The 20,305-nt window shown below is 33.7% G+C and overlaps 1 protein-coding gene and 1 long non-coding RNA gene across 3 annotated transcripts; one reads left to right on the top strand and one right to left on the bottom strand.

Annotated features, from left to right (window-relative positions):
- Positions 1-164: 164 nt before the first annotated feature.
- Positions 165-2,258, top strand: LOC145743486 (uncharacterized). 2 transcript variants are annotated; one of them, XR_014281016.1, is made up of 5 exons: positions 165-407; positions 560-694; positions 1,418-1,503; positions 1,662-1,773; positions 2,141-2,258. It is a non-coding gene; the product is annotated as an uncharacterized LOC145743486 (long non-coding RNA). The 2 variants fall into 2 exon arrangements; XR_014281015.1 differs by lacking the exon at positions 2,141-2,258 and having other exon boundaries at positions 1,662-2,019.
- Positions 2,259-3,418: 1,160 nt separating this feature from the next.
- On the bottom strand, positions 3,419-16,742 carry LOC145743583 (uncharacterized). Its single transcript, XM_082561581.1, has 39 exons — positions 16,626-16,742; positions 16,149-16,210; positions 15,986-16,006; positions 14,752-14,933; positions 14,421-14,621; positions 13,938-14,204; positions 13,702-13,843; positions 13,391-13,510; positions 13,162-13,284; positions 12,800-12,996; positions 12,504-12,629; positions 12,159-12,329; positions 11,880-12,009; positions 11,496-11,725; positions 11,289-11,378; positions 10,907-11,117; positions 10,561-10,715; positions 10,304-10,442; positions 10,123-10,220; positions 9,786-9,927; positions 9,519-9,650; positions 9,176-9,354; positions 8,806-9,040; positions 8,499-8,717; positions 8,252-8,387; positions 7,836-8,077; positions 7,437-7,643; positions 7,183-7,335; positions 6,755-7,071; positions 6,541-6,674; positions 6,238-6,451; positions 5,896-6,094; positions 5,650-5,775; positions 5,347-5,490; positions 5,021-5,149; positions 4,579-4,851; positions 4,418-4,498; positions 4,207-4,331; positions 3,419-3,968 (listed from the first exon to the last, which is right to left on the bottom strand). The coding sequence occupies exons 2-39, from the start codon at positions 16,207-16,209 to the stop codon at positions 3,801-3,803; spliced, it is 6,219 nt and encodes a 2,072-aa protein (XP_082417707.1). The 5' UTR covers position 16,210; positions 16,626-16,742; the 3' UTR covers positions 3,419-3,800.
- Positions 16,743-20,305: the final 3,563 nt, after the last annotated feature.

Here is a 20,305-nt window from a genome sequence, read left to right as displayed (position 1 = left end):
TTTGTTTAAAAATAAACTTTTTTATTTTTAATTAAGTTTAATAGACACTGAAAGTTAATATTATTGTGATATTAACTGATTTCTATGTTATTTTTTATGTTGTTAATGTCTTGACTTAAATATGTTACAACCCTTACGTAACCTCGTGGTGTTGTCAACAATAACATCTTTTGTAACTTCAAGGTCTTTGGATTTATTTTTAAACTAATTTTAAAAAGGGTATCTTGTTGTTATTAAGAAAACAGTTCAATAGCAAATAATTGTAGAACAATATTTAATTATTCGTTCTGACAAGTTTAAAATAAAGAAAACTCTTTAAACAGTTTTAGAATCGAATTTAAAATTTTAAAAGCGAATTTTATTGCAAAATAGATATTTGTAAGTTGAACATACACACTAGCTAAAATGTGAGTATAAGAATTTGATTTTTAAATGTAGACCATATTATAAATAAAAATAACTTGTTTTTTTCTACAATGACAATGGTAAAATTAGTTTATTATGTTTATACAACTATGAACCTGCAATATATTTTACAAAATAGCATTGTTTTTTGCAGGGATTCAGCCAGTTTAAAAAGAAAATATGCTGTGTTAAGTCAAACATCAAAACAAATAGTATATGTAAATGCTTCACTGAACTCTGAAATTAAATTGTTAACAGAAAAACTTCAAGTTGCAAAATCAGAACGAAAGTAAGTTACAAATAATTTTTTTTGATTGAGCGTTAAGCATAAATATTGACAGTACAGTATTAACAGTAACTTTCAAAAAATTTTGCTCTGAATTCAGTTTTTTTTTATAAACAGTTTATGTTGCTGATTTAATTAATTGTTTAGACTAATTCATGTTATTATTTAAAACCAAAAACCAGCAGCGTGGTGTAGTGGTAAGAGTTCTTGCTACGCCACCTTAAGGTCTTGGGTTTAATCCCCACTGCTCTCATGCTGTTGCGCCCTTTAGTAAGGCGCTATAAACGGTATAAACTCCTGCTGAGCCAGCACTTAATCAGCAGCATAATTTTCGAGCAGTTATAATCTATATAATATCTCAAACTGCCACAGGCAACTAGAGACTAGGTTGGGGTAACTGATGTTACTCTATGTTTAAGTCGTGCATTCGACCTTCCCACATCGAGGATAAAGATATATACAAAAATAAATCATGATATTTTGGAATTTCGAAGCATGATGTGTTTGGGAATGATATTTATTACCTTATTTGGTGAAAGCCAGTGACATGTGCCACGGCTCTGATTTATAATTTATTAAAACTTGGCACATTGTAGCCACCATGCCACATTATTCGATAAATTAGCCGACTTTGCAGAAAAGTATATTCAATAGCCTATCTTCCTCTTCCTTGCTACCTTAATTTATATTTTATTTTTAACAAATTTTCTTATGCTACAATTTCAGATATTTACTTAAGAAACTTTTGCAACACGAAAAACAAAATCCTGGAAATTCATCTAAGGTTTCAAAAGCGAAAAAACTAAAGCCAAGTAATTTGCAAAAATGATTAATATATAGGATTTTATTTAATATCACTATACACTACATTTAAAAAAAAAATCAAATTTAATATGTACTTTCAGTCACATTCACTTTGTGCAATGTATAAAATATTATTTTTCTTCTAATTCTTTATAAAAATCTTCAGATGTTTCAAAAGAAGCCAAAAACGAAATTTCAACAAAAACAACAACTAAAAGTCTTAATATTAAACCAAATTCTTAATATTTTACGATAAACAAATCGAAGAAACAAATGAGGTAGTTTAAATAATTATAAAAAAATAAGCGCAAAAATGTTATTATTAATATCACATTTTATGTGAATTAAATTCAAATATTGTAAATTATTTTTCGCTAAGCCAATGCTGTTTTAGCCAAGTTAAAATGTCCGAGGGCAGCTTGACTGAATTAACTTGTTTTTCTGCTAAAACTTGATTTAAAATATCTTTAGAAGGTATTTCATTTTTATTGCTTTGCAATTTTTTAGCAGCAGTTGCTTTAGGTTTACCTCTTCTCTTTAAAATAAACATTTAATGTTTTTTATTTTATTGTTTAGAATTTATTTTCTTTTTTATGTAAAATTAAAAAAAAATTAACCAATAATACTTGTGTTTAATTTTATCAGGTGCCTTACAAAGTAAAGAAATTTAAAAACCTTGTTTTTCGGTGTTCCTGATATTTTCAGTTTAATATCTAAAAAGATCAAACTATATTTAGAAAAGAATCAGCAATTTAGCATGGTCAGTTGGATTTTAATTTTCATGTTTGGTTTTATTTTATTGCACTTAGAATAAGTTAAAACAGCACATTTGGTTTTAAATTTTTTTTTAAACACAATTTAAAGAAGGTATATATATCTATATTTATATTATAAACAGTATACAGAAAAATAAGTAAAACAATTTAGTCTTAGACATTGAATAGTTATTAAAAATTTAAGCATAAATTAAATTATGGCTTTGCCAAAATAAATTAAATTTAAATATGTTGTGATATACTTACTTCGCATTAGCATTAAGTAATTAGTTGCCTCCAAAGTTAAATGTATATTTATAACATGTCGTTCGTAAGGGTCTTTTTTCAGACCCAATTTTAATTCTGCCTTGTTGGGGCATAATTCATATTGGTTAGGCAACCATTGGTAGCCTACTGTTTGCTTATTCATATCAATTTATAAATGTTAAGTTTTTCTATTATTTGTTAGTTTAAACCTTTGAATAATCAGGCAACAAAAGGTTGAAACTGTAAACCTAGTGTCCTAATCTAATCTTTATTTGTTATTGAAACAGTTACAATACTAGAACCAAACTTTATTTCAGTCTCTAATTTTTTAAACTATGAAATTTGCATACTTTTTAAAATTTTCCGTTTACTATTTGTAACTTTTTAACGTAGCGAGTTATAGTGCGGTTTTTGCTCTCAACATAATATTGGTCAGTAAAGGCAGGCCAAGACGGGCCTATCTTAGTTTATACAAAAGAAAAAATGACCATTTAAAAATTATTGATTTACATTGACAGAAACAATATGTACGTTTTTTTGTAGGGGTTGCACGAGTCACTTGTTTGATGATATTTATATTTGTGTTTGTACATTTGTTAAGGTTAAGTAGCTTTGTATTGCAAGCATTTGTAACTGAGATTTAATACCTTTTATAATTTTACTTCATTGGTCAATAGTTTGTTTCGGTTTTTGTTTCAGTCTTAAAACTAGCCTCAAGGAAAGACATTTTTTGGTATGTTTTTTAAATATTTTGTGATTTCTATATTTTTCAGTGAAAGTGAGTCACGATACAATATTTTATAAATGCTTTGACTTGGCTAAATTTTATCAGTTTTCTATAGGCTACATTGTTGAATTTTATACTAAGTTTTTCTTTATTTGATATCACAATGCTAATGAGTGTTGGCCGTACTTAATTTATTATTCCAAACGCGTATAGACGACTTCAAAAAAACACCGATAAAAAAATTGGCAGTTCTAAGTACATATTACATCTAAAAACGCTGTACATGGTAATGTCACAAATGGCATGGCTATTTTGGCACAACATCATCGCCGATGTAACATCACGAATTTATATTAGGGGTTAAATAAACAACTAATTATTATAGCTAATAACAACATGCGAAGTGCTTTGGAAGTTTGAGTATAAATTTATTTTTTAAAGAAAAAACTACATGCAAGTTTATACAATATTCGGTTATTTGAAAAAAAATATATAAGTCCAGATTTTTGCAAGCAACTCTAATCTAAATGCATAAAATTACGAGTTGTGTGGATTATTATGCCATGACGTATTCCTCGACTTCAACATCGTAGCTTGGGAATCGTCGACCTCTCATTTCCAAGACGAATTCAGCTTGGCCCATGCCGCTCTGTCGCTCGTTATCATTTTGGGAGATGACGAATTCACGGTTATTGATTTTTCGGGCGACTGAACCAAACCATACCTGAAATTTAAAAATAAGTTGTTTAGTAAATTGCTTTTTTTACCAACAAAAGCTTAGCCAGTTTTTTATTTGGCGTTTAAAATGTGTTAAAGTTATGATTACTTCAACAAAATGAATGTCAGAATCAACTATTAATTTCAATAAATCAAAACTTGGTTACTTATTTCAATATATCTTTTTTAAATGTTGTCTTGGTAGTTTAGTAGTTTCTTAGGATCTTTTAAAAACAAACACTTACGTTGATTTCTTTAATTGGGGCTGGGAAAGTTACTTTGACTGTGTTCACATCAGTAGGGAAGTAAAGTTTTCCTTGTGCACCATTAGGCCAGGTTCGGCTAAAGACGACCAGAGCAGTTGCACGAGCTGTAAAAAAAAATTAAAGTGTAAACTTTCGAGTCAAGACCAAATTTTAAACAAAAATTAATGGTAAAGAATGTTGAAGTACTTACGAAGTTCACAGATTGCGTAGAAATCAGCCTCGCAGGGGCTGACGAAGAAACGTTGATTAAGGTACACGCATCCATCTCCACCTTAAAACAGAATTTTGTTTAACTTTGCTCATTTTGCTTTGGCTTTAACTTCTAAAATCGTTATTTAAAAAAATACTTACTTGGTTGACCATCAGCCCATGCAGCTGGGAACATCATTGGGGTTCCGTCAGAGAAAGTGAAGCCAGTGTCTTCACCTCCTGTAAGACCAATCCAACTTGCGACATTGTATTTGCGGCTAAAGATCAACAAGTTTCCTTCGTCAGCAATCTTGACAAGTCGTCCACCGTCGGTATCGCAGTCAGCTTGTGCAGTAGGATAGTCAATTAACTGAGCGTTGATTATTCTTGTGCAACTGTGTCCAGCGGCATCATAACCAGATGGGCAGTCAGCGACTAAAATTAAAAACAGTTGTTAAAATCTCTTCAAGACATTTCTGCAGGCGCTTTCAAAGTTTTTTAAGGTTTATTGTAATTAAGAAATCTTAAAATTTCATCAAGTAAATTTAAACACTGAACAAAGCTATATTTATATAATGCTTATACTGAAGGTTATAACACTTACATCCTTCACGTCGAACGCAAGTGTATCGGTCGGCAGTGATCATGAAATCTTCTGGGCATTCACAGAAGAATCCACCAATGGTGTTGACGCAAGAGTGTGAGCATGGGGAGTTTGTACATTCATCAGCATCTAAAAAATTTGGATTGGTTATTTTGGTGCTCCTATTATAAGCAATTTGAAAAAAACTTGTGCTTTAAACAATCTTTGGACGTAAAGTTATTAACACTTATCTTGAATTATATTCTGTCAGTTACATTTTAAACTTTATAGAATCATGTTATAGTTACTTTATCGATTTTTTTATCGAAACTGCACGCTTTATTTACCAAAGCAAGTTCTTAAATCGATTCCAAGTTCGTATCCTTCGTTGCAGGAGCAGTTGTAACCGATCAAGAAGTCTTGGCAGATCTGGCTGCAACCACCGTTGTTGTCGGCACACTCATCAGCAGCAGCAAGGCTCTCGTTTAATCCTATAAAAATGTTTGTTATAAATTTTGTCTTTTACAACAGATGACACAATCACCAATAGAAAACTTAAGCTCATATTAATTTTACTTGGTGTCTGCATTTAAATTTAACTATTCTTACACACGGGTTAGGTTTTATGTAGTTTCAACTAAAGAAATTACCTGCAATACAAGTTCTAAGATCATCGCCAAGGGCAGAGCCATCTGGGCATCGACAGAAGAAAGATCCTTGGGTGTTGACACATTCGTCAGAGCATCCACCATTGGCGGTTGCACATTCGTCGTCGTCTGCAAAACAAAAACCGTTTATGCTTTTGCCTTACCTTCAATTTTAATGTAAATTTAAAATGTAATGGCGGTAGTTGTATTAGCAAACACTAATGCTGTTAAAAAGGAGTTAAAACCTACCGTGGCAAATCGATTCTTGGATGGTGTTAAGAATGGTTCCGCTCAAATCTTGAAAGTCTTGTACAACAAACAAACGGTCATCGGCACCAGCAATATCTTCAAGTTGAGCTGGGTTGTTCATGAATGAAGATCCAATACCAACGGCAAAGGTAGTGACACCATCGTCTCGAAGAGCTTGACTGGGGCGACCAACGTTATCCTGTTAAATTTAACGTATTACTTAATATTAATACGAGTTTGAATCTTAACTTGAGGACATGTGGCTATTTTATTAACACTTGAGGTGCTTCTGTTTTATGCCTTAATAATATGTGAAATTTTAAATTGTATATGGGGGCATACCTGAGACAAACCGTCAGTAAGTGTGATAACGATCTTGGGTACACCAGGTCGAGCACCATTTTCTTCTCGGAGGATATTATCTCGAACGTAAGTAAGAGCGGCACCAGTCAAAGTTCCCCGTCCTCTGTATGGTACACTTTCGACGGCATCAATAACTTCATCACGGTCGTTGGTGTTGGCTAGACCGAATCGTTCGTCTTGTTGGTTGTTGTATCTAAAAGTAAAAAAGCAACAATTTTAGCCTCGTGTTGTTGTTGTTAATAACATTATAAAAGCATGTGACGTTAATTTAGGTTGTAATACCTGAGAAGAGCAGCGTGAACTCGGCCTGGTCCAAGTCTGAAGGTTTGGAAGAGGGATGATGTGAAAGACTTCATGATTTGGAAGTTGTCGAATTTAACAGAGCTGGATGAATCAAGAACGATGACGACATCAGCCTATATTTAAAAATATTAGTATAAAATTGAACATATTTTTCTTAACGGATTTTTAACAAGATCTTTTAAAATTTACTTACCAAGTTAGCGTTACAAGTGATCTGGGCCTGGCATGGCTTCTCGTTAAAGTTACACAAATGTCCAGTACAACAACATCTGCACACATCGTTAGCATCGTCATTGTTACATTGGGTTGGTAAGAAAGCAAGTCTCGGGTTCTGGATGAAGTTGTTGTTGCAAGATTTCGATTGTTTGCATCTCTTGAAGATTCTCTTGATTCCACTGTGAACTCGGACTTGGTTCTCACAGGCATCGGCGTCACTTGGGCAGACTTCCAAAGGTTGAGCGTTACATTCTTCGTTGGTTGCAGCGTTTTGGCAAGAGTAACATGCACGTCCTGTAGACAATTTTAATTAATGTTAAAATCACGAATAAGTACTTGTATTGTGAACTTAATTTTAAAATAATGTATTGTATAAGTTCAAGAGCCAACAAATTTTAAATTTACCGCAGTTTCGTCCATCTGGTCGAAGAGCTTCTCCTGCTGGGCACTCACAAGTGAATCCACCATCAAAGTTAGTGCAGTTGTATTGGCAACCAGCGTTGTTGTCAAAGCACTCGTTGATATCGATACAGCTACCGTCTTCCAAAAGTTCGTAACCTAAGAGCAAAATATTGTTTATTTAAATCTTAATTCTTGATAATAAATTCTACTTTTAGCACCACCATGTTTTAAGTTCTCTTGATTTCAAGTAAATTTACCTTGGGCGCATGAGCATTCAAATCCAATTTCCAATGCGGTACAGATTTGTCCACATCCACCATTATCGACGAAGCATGGGTTTTCTCGACAGGTGAATCCGTCGTCGTTCAAGAGCATGTTTTCTGGGCAAGAGCATTCGTAGCCGGGAACCAAGTTGGTGCAAATGTGGGAGCAACCACCGTTGTCGGTCAAACATTCATCAACATCTGTACAATAATAAATTTATTGAAAAATTTGTTTTATTACGAACAGTATTTTTACCCTTAAAACAGCAATACAAATAGTATCATTGTAAAGCTCATAAACTACTCTTACTGAATGTTAACTAGACAAGTACAACGAATGCATTTAGTTTAGACTTGTAGTTATTCTAGAACCATTTTAATTTAGTTTCTTACCGACACATTCGCGTCCATCAACACCAATGGTGTAACCGTCTTGGCACAAACATTCGAATCCTCCCAAGATGTTGTTACAGATCTGTGCGCATCCTCCGTTGGCGTCAGCGCATTCGTTGAAGTCACAAGTGAGTTCATCGTCGAGGAGAGAATATCCGTTGGGGCATTGGCACTGGTAGCTACCGATGGTGTTGGTACAGTTGTGAGAGCAACCTCCCTGGTCTGGGTCAGCGCATTCGTCTCTGTAATATGCAGTGAATTAGTGGATAATATCGATAATTCTGTATTTATTGACCGAGTTAAACATTTTTAAACTTTTCCTTTGAAATAGCTTTTTGTTAGCGATACTTTTTGTTAGCGGTTCTCACCAAGTCTTGCTACTATTCAATTAATATCTGAAATTAAATAGTTTTTACCTTTCGCATACAAAGTCATCAATAAGAACGTAATCGTCTGGCACTTCTGGGCACACACATTCAAATGATCCTGGTAAGTTGACACAGATAGCTGGCTCGACGCAGCCTCCATTGTTCTCAGCACATTCATCGATATCTACATTACACAAACCAAGTTAGTTAGTGTTTATATATTGCAGGGTATAGCCTGTATGCTTTTTGTTGCTAAAACTAGTAGTTAAACATTGGTTGTAATAATAAGACCTACCTGTGCATGAGTCAAGGTCTTCTGGTGAACCGTCCCATTCAGCGGTTTCGTTTTGGAAGTTGTAGTTGCAGTTCAATTGGGTCAAGAGAACACCGCCTGATGCAAAGGTGAAACCTTCAGCACAGACAACTCGGGCAGAACCACCTGGGAATACTTCACCATTGTCTTGGAGTCCGTAGAACATAACATCTTCTTGGTCGAAAGATGGGCATCCGGGAACTGAAATACAATAATTTAGTTAATGTACTGATATTTTAATAAATGTTAAATTATATTATATTTTGGTTTAATCAATTATTCGACTTACGGGTGAAGTTGTATGGGCACAAATCGGCGTTACAGAAAGATTCCAAACAGCAGCACTCGCATTTCGAGTTCTGGAGGTTTCGGTTGCATTGGGATGGTCCCTCACCAGATTCACGCAAGTTTTGGATCAAGTTGTTGACACAAGCTTCAGTTTGTTGACAACCTTTGAAAATTCGAGTGACGTTGTCTCTGGTTCGCATGGTGGTGAAGCAAGCATCTTGGGAGACAGCGCATGCCTAAAATAACATACCATCAGTAAATAATGTGAAAAACTAACAGGTTAAGTCAATATTTGGGTGGTCTATTATTGTCAATTAAAAGGGCCTATTTTTTGAAAAGAGGGCCTATATAATGTTAGAAGTAATGCTTACAACTGGCAAGTTGCATTCTTCGTTCTCAAGTACGTTCTGGCAAGTGTAACAGACAATTCCGCAAGTTTTTCCGTCGTCACGGAGAGCAAATCCTTCTGGGCATTCGCAGAAGAAGGAGCCTGGGGTGTTAACACATGTGTGTTCGCAACCACCGTTAGCCATGTCACATTCGTTAAGTTCTGAAAAATAAAAGAAATGTATATTAGTATGCACTGCAAATAATAATACCAATCTCATAAACTTTTGAATTGAGTTATTGCTAAAGATTTTAAAATTTTGGAGATGATATCGAAGTTTAAATATAATTCAATGATGTTTTCACTTTAATTTAAGTTGTTCTTACCGGTACAGTTGTGTGCGTCCTCATCAAGAGAATATCCAGAGTCGCATTGGCACATGTACGAACCACCTGGTATGTTGATACATTGTTGTGCGCAAATGAAGGGGAATTGTTGGTTGAAACAACTGTCGACCTCTGAAAAAATAATAAAAAAAAATTAATAAGATTTCTGTTTTATCTTGAAAGTTATAGTTTCGATCTTGGAGAAATTGTCTTGCTCATATTAGTTATGTTTTAATCATTTTAAACAGTTGTAAAAGTATAACATACCACAAGTTTCTTCATCAGCTCCCAAGATAAATCCTGGTGGGCATGTACATCTGAATCCATCAACAAGGTTCTCGCAACCGTGTGAGCATCCACCATTTTCATCCAAACATTCGTTGTGGTCGATACATTGGGTGACATTAACCTGGATTGTGAAAATATTGTTAAGAATGTTCGAGCGCTATTCGAAAATTAACTTATAATTTATTCTATAGATTCTGCCAACTTCTGATTATGCTATAAGATTTATATTATCATACGTTCCTGTGGCTTTCAATTCTTTTAGCATTTTACTTTTGGATTAGGATTAGTTTGTATATGTAATGGATTATCAACTTACAAGAAGGAATGAGCTCTCGCAAGCGCATCGGTGAGTCAATAGAGCGTTGATGCAGATCTGATCGCAACCACCGTTGTTATCCAAACATTCATCTTCGTCTGTAAGGCAAATTCAATATAAGACATAAACTCTTACCCTATCAATTTGTGTCAACAGAAAGTGGCAGTGATTTTTAACTTACCACAGACGTTGTTGTTTCCAACGAGTCCGAATCCATCTGGGCAGGTACATGTGAAGCTTCCGACAGTGTTGACACATCCGTGGGAGCATCCTCCGTTTCCAATGGCACATTCATCGACATCACAGTTTCTCAAATCAGACTAAAAACGATTTATTATTAGTGTTATTATTTCTTCATCTTGGTTCTTTTGGTATTTTAATCCTAAAAACCTGTTTTTTATTTTAATCAAAATATCTTTTAAATTTAATATAACTTACTGTAAGGAAATGACGTTGTACGGGTTGCACGCAAATCTTGCTGCCAAGGGTTGAAAGAAGATCAGCATCCAAAGCGTTAAAGTCGGTGACCATGACGTAGTTGCTTTTGTCTCCACCGGCAATATCGAGAAGTTCTTTTTCGTTGACTCTGTTAGCTGTAAATTTTTACAAAAATAGATATCATTAAATTTGAAATTTTTTCTTATCATACAGTAATTAAAGTACGATCAATCGCAAAGTCGCTTGACAAAAACTTTGGTTAAAAGCCAAGTCCCTCGACAAAAACGAGTAATTTTACATAAACTTAACTCAAAATACCCATAGAATTAACATTTGTTATACTTACAAACACCAATGGCGAAAACTTGGGAAGCGGCTGCATGAAGTCCCTCAACAACTCGTGGAAGTCGTCTGAAATCTTGGGATCGTCCGTCGGTGATGACAACAACGGCAAGAGGAACACCAGCACGTCGACCTTTGTCGGCCCTGAAAGCATCTTGAACTGCGGTTTCAATGGCACGGGCAGTTCTTGTTCCACGTCCAGCGTATTCAATGGACTATAATATTAAAGAAAATTAAAATTATTGAAGCAGGTTACATTGGTAATGTTACGACTGGTGACGAAATAACAAGGGAAATATTTTTGTATAATGTTTTTTTAATTTTCATACTAGAATCTGTTGAATCTTTAGGCTTGAACTTTACAAAAAGAAAGTTGAAATACTTACAGAAACTTTGTTGTCGAAATCGGTGTTGTTTGCAACTTCGTTGAAGTCAAATCGTGGGGTTGTTCGTCTGTTGTAAGTTTCCAAACCGACCTAGATTAAGAAAATTTGATAACTCAAACACTTATAATCTTACAAGCATTGCCTTAATATTAAAAAGTATCTTTAGAATGCCTTAAAAGTGATGCGATAAATTTCTTGTTTACTTACTCGAACGTCATCTTGTCCAACTGTCAAAGGTGCAACGGCATCCTGAACGAAGTTAAGCATAAGGTTGAAGTTGGCTTGTCCGACAGAGCTTGATGAATCAAGAATAAAATAAAGGTCAAGAAGTTGGCTGGCACATGGGTTATCATCTGGGCAAGAGCATTCGAAGCTTCCAATGGTGTTGGTACAAGTGTGAGAGCAACCACCGTTGTCAACCAAACATTCATTGATATCTGTGCAGAAACAATATGTTTAAATATTTTTTAATTATTGTAATACGTTGGTACTAAACTATAAATTTCAATGTAATTATTATCTATGGATAATCAAAAACCTAAATCGAGTATACCATGTGGTTATTTGATTATTTAGTAATTACTGTTTTACCTCCACATTCTCCGATTTCTCCAAGCCAGAAACCTTCAAGGGTTCGAGGTCTTGGTGAGCATACCAAAGTATCATCTCCAGTGACTGGTGCGAATCCAGGTGGGCAGATCAAATCGCAAGTGTCTCCGATCTGAAACAACAAACATTCACTTAAAATTGGCCTTATTTAATCTTCATAGATTTGACCATACTTATCAGTTTTACTACAAACATTTTTCAAATGCTTGGCTGCATAAAATGCCATTTAAAAGAAGACAAGTTATTACGGCATTCGCTTACTCTGTTTCCAGTGCAGGAAATGTTCATGTTAGCTGGAAGTTCGAAAAGAGCTGGATCTGGGCAGAAGATGTCGATCTCATCAGCAATGGTGCAATCAGCTGGTGCGTTACAGAGAGATTCGTGACAACAACATCGGCACACGGATACGTCAGAGTTAGCTCCGCCATTACACTGTTAATACGTATACATATGTTAAACGTGATTCGTGAGCGCCGCGTAGGCGTTGGAGTTTTAAAATAAACTAAAACGCGTCATATCAAGCTTTAAATTGAGGAAACCTAACCTTTTATTTTGGTAAATTGGTTTGTAAAATAAGAAATATAAACCGTGGGTTTCAAAACTTACTTGTGTTGGCGACCAGGCGGTTCTTGGATTCTGGATAAAGTTGTTGGCGCAGGCTTCGGTCTGTTTACATTGTTTGTAGATCAAAGTTTGACCGTTTTCACGTCGAGTAGTGGTTTGGCAGGACCTCTGAATATCACAAAAAAATTGCAAAGTGTCACAAAAACATTTTTATTATTATGGACAAAAACTTTATTCTTAAAGTATCTTTTATGAAGTTTTATATACAAATTGTTGTATATTATAAACAGTATGTTTCTTGTGTTTATTGTTTTATGAAAATTAAACTCATTCTTTACCTGGGTTTCGGCGCAGACAACGATGTTGTCGCATTCCTCGTTGGTAAGAGCACGATCGCAAGAGTAACATTGGATACCACAGGTTCGGCCGTCAGGTCTTAAACCTTCGCCAGCTGGGCAGCCACACGAGAAACTTCCCATAGTGTTGTTACACGAGAATTCGCAACCTCCGTTGTTGACAAGACATTCGTTGATATCTAAGAATAGAGTTTTAGTGTTAAGATATGTTGAGCTAAGTTAACAGTTTTTTCAATTGAATGTTGTTGGAAAAGGGTTGGATTTTAATTTTGACATTTATCAGTATTAGAAGTATTGGCTCGGTTTTTAAAGTTTATTATTTTGTTCTGATTGATTATATTTACCTGAGCAACCAACTCCATCTTCATCAAGCCTGAATCCGGCTCGGCAGGAACAACGGAAGGTTCCATCGACAATGTTGTTGCAAATTTGCGCACAATCGTTATTAAGGAAACAGCTGTCGTCAACTGAAAAAACAAAGTTGTAGTGTTAACACAGGTCTAGGTTAAAATATTTTTGAACTGCTTATTTAAACATAAATTGGATAATCACACAAAAAATAAAATAACATACTGCATGATCTTCCATCAGCGGCAAGGATTCGTCCTACAGCACATTGGCATTCGAAGCTGCCTGGTGTGTTGACGCACTGGTCGCTGCAACCACCATTATCGTTGTTACATTCGTTGGTATCTAAATATACAACGAAAAGTTAAAAGAATGTTGCAGAGACTGAGTTGCTAAAGTTTAAAGGCAGGGACTTAGTTGTTAAATTATTAAATAAAATCTCAAGGAACGGGTTATATGATTCCATAGCAAACTTTTGCATTGTATTTAAAAAAAATTTCTTATTAAAATACAATGATTATCAAAAAATTGCTTACCCAAACATGTGGTAACATCAACATCAAGGGTGTAACCAGCGTAACATTCGCAGTAAAAACCATTAACAGTGTTGGTGCAAACTTGATCGCAGGGACTAACTTCTGCCAAACACTCATTGACATCGCCTTCCGCCAAGCAGACCTACAAAATATAGAGAGTTAAAAATTTGATCTAACTTTAATCGTTCCGAATCACTTAGGTCCATGTATTTGCGAAATGTTAAAGTTTAATGTACCTGAGTAAGGATGGTCTCGACTTCGAAAAAGAGATCAGCGAAATTTCGAACAATAATGACGTTCTCGCTTGCTGGTCGAGTAGCAATTTGTGCCAATTCAGCATCGTTGATGGAAACTTCATCTCCAACGCCGATAGCAATAACACGGGTGCTCTTCGATCGTAGCCTTAATGCTGCATCAGCCAACATGTCGAAGTCTTGAGTTCGGCCATCAGTGACAACGATAACGACGGTTGGTACTCTTCCTTCGCGCCATCCACTGTAAGGCTATAAAAAAAAGAAACATTAATAAAACAAATTTTCATATAAATTGCATTTATTAGGTCTCTGCTTTATACATCTTTTAAAAAAATGCATTTACAATTATAAAAAACTTCAGCATATTTTACAAAATTAGACGACATTTTATCCATTTCACATTCTATCGGAGACATTGCACCTTTATTAACCACTAACAACCTTAGGTGCTTAATTTAAACCTACCTGAAGATGGTGACTGGCAAAAACGTTAAGTGCTCTTGCGGTTTGGGTTCCTTTTCCGTAGTAAGGAGTGTTTGCAATCGATTCAAGTATTTGTGCTTTATCGAAAATGGAGTTGAATTGGAATCGCGAGTCAACCCAGCTGTTGTATCTGGCAAGAGATACTCTGCTTTGATCTCGGCCAATGTTAAGGTTGTTAACAATCTGAAAATTGAACAATATAAGAGGGTTACTAACCTAAATTTAGTTATGGCTTAAGTTTTGTTTTTTTTGCAATAATAATTGTGTTGTATTTAGTTATTTTAATTCGCGTTATGCCATTTATTAAACTTACGGCTCCGACGAATTCTCTTGTTAGTTGAAAGTTATCAGCGCCTACTGAGCTTGAAGAATCGATGATGAATCCAATATCAAAAATACCATCGCATGCTGGATCTGGTTCTTCTGTCGCTACTGGTTCGGTTGCTGGTGGTGCAGTTGCTGGTGGAGCAGTGGCTATTGGTGGTGTAGGGTCACCTATGGTTAATTATAAACCATTTACTTGGTATTTACAGACCATTTAAAAACGAAAAATGTAATATTGGTAAAATTTATTTATTGTGTGGTCGCCTATTTAATGTTTGGTAATTCATTATTTAAAAAAGGACCAATTAAGGTACTAAAAATCAACACGCTTTTGCTGGTGCGTTAGTCAGGTTTCGTTTGGTTTATAATAAATTTTAAATAAAACAGTACTCGGACTCGTTTTAGTTGTTTAAAATTTTCTTGTATTTGTGTATTCGTTTACACTTGATTTAATCATGAATTCTACTAGCCTTTAGGTTAATGTCAAGTTATATCTATAAAATCCTTAATGTAATTCGTTTTTTGTAGTGCGATTAAGCAGGGTGTATACGGGTGTAATAGCGTGCGGTCCGGACAGTAGATGTTTACATGTTTATGCTAATCAATCAACTTAACAGCCCGATACATGAGAGCCAAATCATTCTTCAACTCCGTTCTAATCTCATGGTTTGTTTATTAGAACAACGCTGTCGTCATCCCATAATAGTTGTTCAACACGTTTGTTTCGCCTAAGGTGTACGCTTACATTCCGACCTATAACATTTTCATGAAGGACGACTACAAGCCGATTTTCGTTAATGGTAACAGGCACCAAACGCCTATGCGACCTTCACGATTGCTGACAGCCTAAGGCAATGAACTCGTATAGGCTCGCAATTGGTCGTCGCCATTATCTGATTACTGAATGAGCTCGCATGAGCAAGTCGACTAGACGCGGTTAATATTTAATACACTAACGTTATTATGCATTTTAATTGAAAACTTGGGTTGAAAGTTGGTTTGTTAATACATATTTTGATTAAATCTTAATGAAACTTTTGTTTAACATACTACGCGTAGAAATAATTAACGTTTATAGTACTAACATACTACGCGTAGAAATAATTAACGTTTTCAGTTTAACCCATGCAGATTGCGCGTACCTTTTGTAAATTAAAACTATATCGTTTTTTTAATTGAAATTATTCAATTTTACAATTTATTGCTTTTTTGAATATACATACCAGTTGGTGGTGGTGGACTCTCTAAAAATAAAAATAAAACAAATTAAATATTTAGGCTTGCACTATATTTCTACTTGTTAAAACTTGTCTTTAAATGAGTCATATTTTTAAAAGCGAATTAAAATATCATTAAAAACAAATCATTATTGTTCTGATGACTCACCTTGCCCATGTGTTAAGGCTACGACGGCCAAAATTGTTAAAAATAAAGTTTTTGAAACCATCCTGTAGAAATAAAACAAGTAAAGAGTTATGATCGTGATGATGGCGAAATCGATAATTTTTTTTTCGAATAATCTTGTGGTTTAGCTTACGTGGCTTATTACGCCCCCAGCGAAAATGATTATGTTTTAACACGACTTTAAACCGATTATGAAATGTTATATTTAAATTGTTTATTTTATATATAACAAAAAAAATACTAATTTTTATAGGTTTTTAGGAAATCATTACGATTCTAGTTTAATAGATCGCAACTGTTTTAATTTTTTATATACTAATAAAAAGTATATATATTTAAATTAACAATTATAATTATTTAACAAACAAGTGTATTTACATTTAAAAAAAAATTATTTTCAAAATTAAAAAAAAATTGCCAATACCGAAATTTCAAAAAAGTTTGTTAAACAAGGTTTACCTGTCGACGACGTGTTGCAGTCTTCGTTGAATGGGCGATTAATGTTAGAAATTTGCGTGAAAGATCGAGGTACAGCCCCTTCTTAAACAATTTTCCTAACTGCAATTGTAAAGAAACAAATATACGTTGTTAAATGAATTAAACAAAACCACTACCTTTACATTTATGCATTCAGTATGGTTAGATTAACTTTGCATGGTAACTTAAGTTAAAAACAATATCGTTTTTTGATTATCTGACTATCGTTCTAAATTTACATTATATTTAACATTCGCTTGAGCTTTTATATTATATATTAAAGTTAAAACGAATATTTCAAATGACTAAAACTAAAAGATGACTTTTTATGCTGCTTATGTTCGTTAGCTGCATCTAGAGATGCGGTAGCTGATGTGATTTGCATTACATTCGCTCGCAACTTATAAGTGATTAGAATATGCCTTCAGGGCAAAGCGACCTGTACGGCAAAGCTGGCGAATCGTTGTCTATTACCTTGATGAGATCGAAATACGTAAGTCAAACGTGTCATAAAAATTGCGTGAATATCCGTGTGCTACGATTAGTTGGACCTGCTTAAGGACAGGGCAGATAGTACGTTAATTGTAAGGGCCGCTCATAACCTTATTTCGCCGGTGATAACATTGCGGGCAGTACTTAAATATAAGCATGACAGCAAGATCGTTGCACGCTGGCTGCGCCTAACGTCAAAACTTGTTGAACCAGTTGGCCAAGTCCTGGCTTCGGCCAGCGCATACTTTTCTTCAAAAAACCACACACACGATTTTGTGTCATTTGAAAACGGTGTCATAAATTTGTTTGTCTTGTCATAAAAAACGGTGTCATAAATTTGTTTCTTAAATTTGTTTGTCTTAACCTACAGTATATTAACTAAAATTTTAATTAGAAACGAGTGGGTTACTATTTTTTTTTAGTGGGTTCTTATTTTTTTTTTCGCTGTCATCATCCGTTTGATTAACACTTCTTAAATTTGTTTGTCTTAGCCTACAGTGTATTAACTAAAATTTCGATTAGAAACGAGTGGGTTACTATTTTCACAATAAATACAATTTAGATTTCATAGGTGTGTAGTTTTTTGTGATAATTTCGAAGCCACAAAATTGGTCAATCTTTGGTTTATACCTTTCATTTAAATCTATATTTGAGTTTCATTTCCTCGTATTTTGAGTAGGCGTTGACTGATTATAACTCAAAACAAAATACTTAACATGCTTTCAGTACTCAGTAAAGTCGGTTAATATTGGAAAATGATCGAATTCAAAGGCAGTGTAATTATATTTATGTAATCCCAAAAGTTAAGTGTATAAAGTCACGATTCAAGTTTAAGAGCGCGGCTCTTTGATATGTTAACCAGAATGGAATGTAATTAGCCTAAATTACGACATTTTCCATATGTAAGTTTCTATTATCTGACATCAATGAAATATATTTCGTTTAGGACATAATTTGTGATTGCTCTATATATGTATAAACCACTTCTATAACGTAAACTGCATTTGAACCGTTTATAGTATGTGACGAAAATCGCGTGACGTAATTAATGACGTCATTGTATATATTTTGACGTGATAAACATATTTTAAGACATGTCTGGCAATTAGTAATCTAAGTTTTGCTTTTTATGGTCTGGTTTTAAAGACACTCGAATCTTAAACAAAGGATTACTCATAAAAGATTTCGATGCTGTCTTGTTGTACTCTTCGCCTTAGGGGTGTGAAAAAAAAACTAGTGTTACCACTAACTGTAAAGCGAAAGCATGTCCATACCTTTGACATGATTATAACGACCTTTGTTCTAATTTTATATGTTTTAAAATTGCTTTTAAGAATTTTGGAAGATTTTAGAACATCGGATATTAGGTTTCGAGTTTTGTAATTGCGCCTTACATTAATTAATAAGGTTAAAGTGTGACACATTTGACACAATTTGCTTAAATTTCGCAAAGCTATTAATTACATCTTTACCGATACTTTTTTGTAAATATTTATGCAAAAATTTTGTGGTAAGTGAACGGAGTTGCATTGGCCGGCCATTGCTTTCCCTTACAAAGAATAAACTTATCTCTGTGATTGCTACAACGTGGTGTTTTATTGCCCATAATTTACCGGTGTCGTGTCCGTGGATGATCATCAGTAAACCAACGCGAAAAAATTGACCCAGTCTCTAACGTCGATTGCGTTCCAAAAACAAACGTATCGACTTGCATCATTATTTGTAATTTGCACTGGTTAGAGGGCTGCTTTATAGTGATTATCATGTTTTTTTTAAGTATCACATTTTTTTAAGACTTGCAATATTTCTGATTGACCATTTTCTGCATTATGTAAATTATTTTATAATAAAAAATGATTTTTTTAGTTTGACGGTTGCATTTTTTTTTGTTTATTTCTTGCAAATAGATATTTTATATATTAACTAACGTTTTTTAATTAAAAAAAATGTACGTGAATTTTTTTTATATTTTTAAATCAATTTTTTTTTTATAATTTTTTTAGTTTGTCTTTTTTTAAATATTTAAAATAAGTATTTCTAGTTGTACAACGTGTCTTACCACAAAGCCAGCTCACACCAACGTGTAATTTCGCAATTTGGCCTTTTTTGTTTATAAAGATATAGATCTTACCAAAGCTCTGACATTAGTTTATAGAACAAGAAGCAAAAAAATACTTGTTAAAAACCGGTTAACAGCTAAAAAAAACTTATATAAACAAACCTGATTCCGAAAAAAAATACCTAAATCCATTTTTTTTAATTCTTTGTTATTTTTTTAAATGATTATTATTTTAATTTGGGGAAAATGTGATTCCATGTAAAGCAAGTTTAAAAACTGATCACGCGTTCTCTGCGTGTTTGCCGACCACGTTGCGCGGGATTGTTGTTGAGTAAGATCGTCATGCTTTTGGCCTTTTTTCGCGCCTTTTTACTAGTTGGTTGATTTTGATTGGTTAAGGTTTTGTACGATTATTCTATGAAACAATTCGTTTAAAAATTTTGGTCAAAATATTTTATTAAAAGAATATCAATTAAAAACTTATATTTTATCATAAAAATGATTTATTATTTTTTTTATTTAAAAATGATTTTTTGTGCATTGTCAATACCTTTCAAATCTTTGTATTAATCCACTAAGTTAAACAAGGAGATTACAACTTAATTAGTTCTGAGGTAAAGTTTAAATTTAAGTATTTGTTTTAACGAGGATACGTCTTGGTACTAAGTTTTTTGTTCCAACTAAATGCCATTGGGCAAGGCACAGTCATTGGGCGGATAAGAACATTACCTGACACAGTAAAACTTACAGAACGTCTTATGTTTCAGACTACCGTAAAACATATATCTTAACCTTTAAATTTATTTAAAAATTTGCATATATATATTACTACATATTGGTAATATCTCGTTTGTGTAAATTGTTGTCTTATTTTTGTGGTTTATATATTTATAATTTAATGATTAAATCAATTTTTTAAATTCTTGGAATCAGTTGATTCATGCGCTGGACTCTACCAAGAACAAGTATTTAATACTAATACTTCAAATCTCTTTTTATTTAAAAAAAATTATGAATAATTATTTGTTATGGAAAAGGTGTAACCATATAACGTTTAAATATATAAAGCAGTTATTTTAAAAGTGCACAAATTTTGTCATATTAATTCATT

Source organism: Corella eumyota, chromosome 2 (assembly GCF_963082875.1).
Source record: "Corella eumyota chromosome 2, kaCorEumy4.1, whole genome shotgun sequence".
NCBI lineage: Eukaryota > Metazoa > Chordata > Ascidiacea > Phlebobranchia > Corellidae > Corella > Corella eumyota.
Note: the sequence above shows the minus strand (reverse complement) of the source record. Positions and strands in the feature narration are given on the sequence as shown.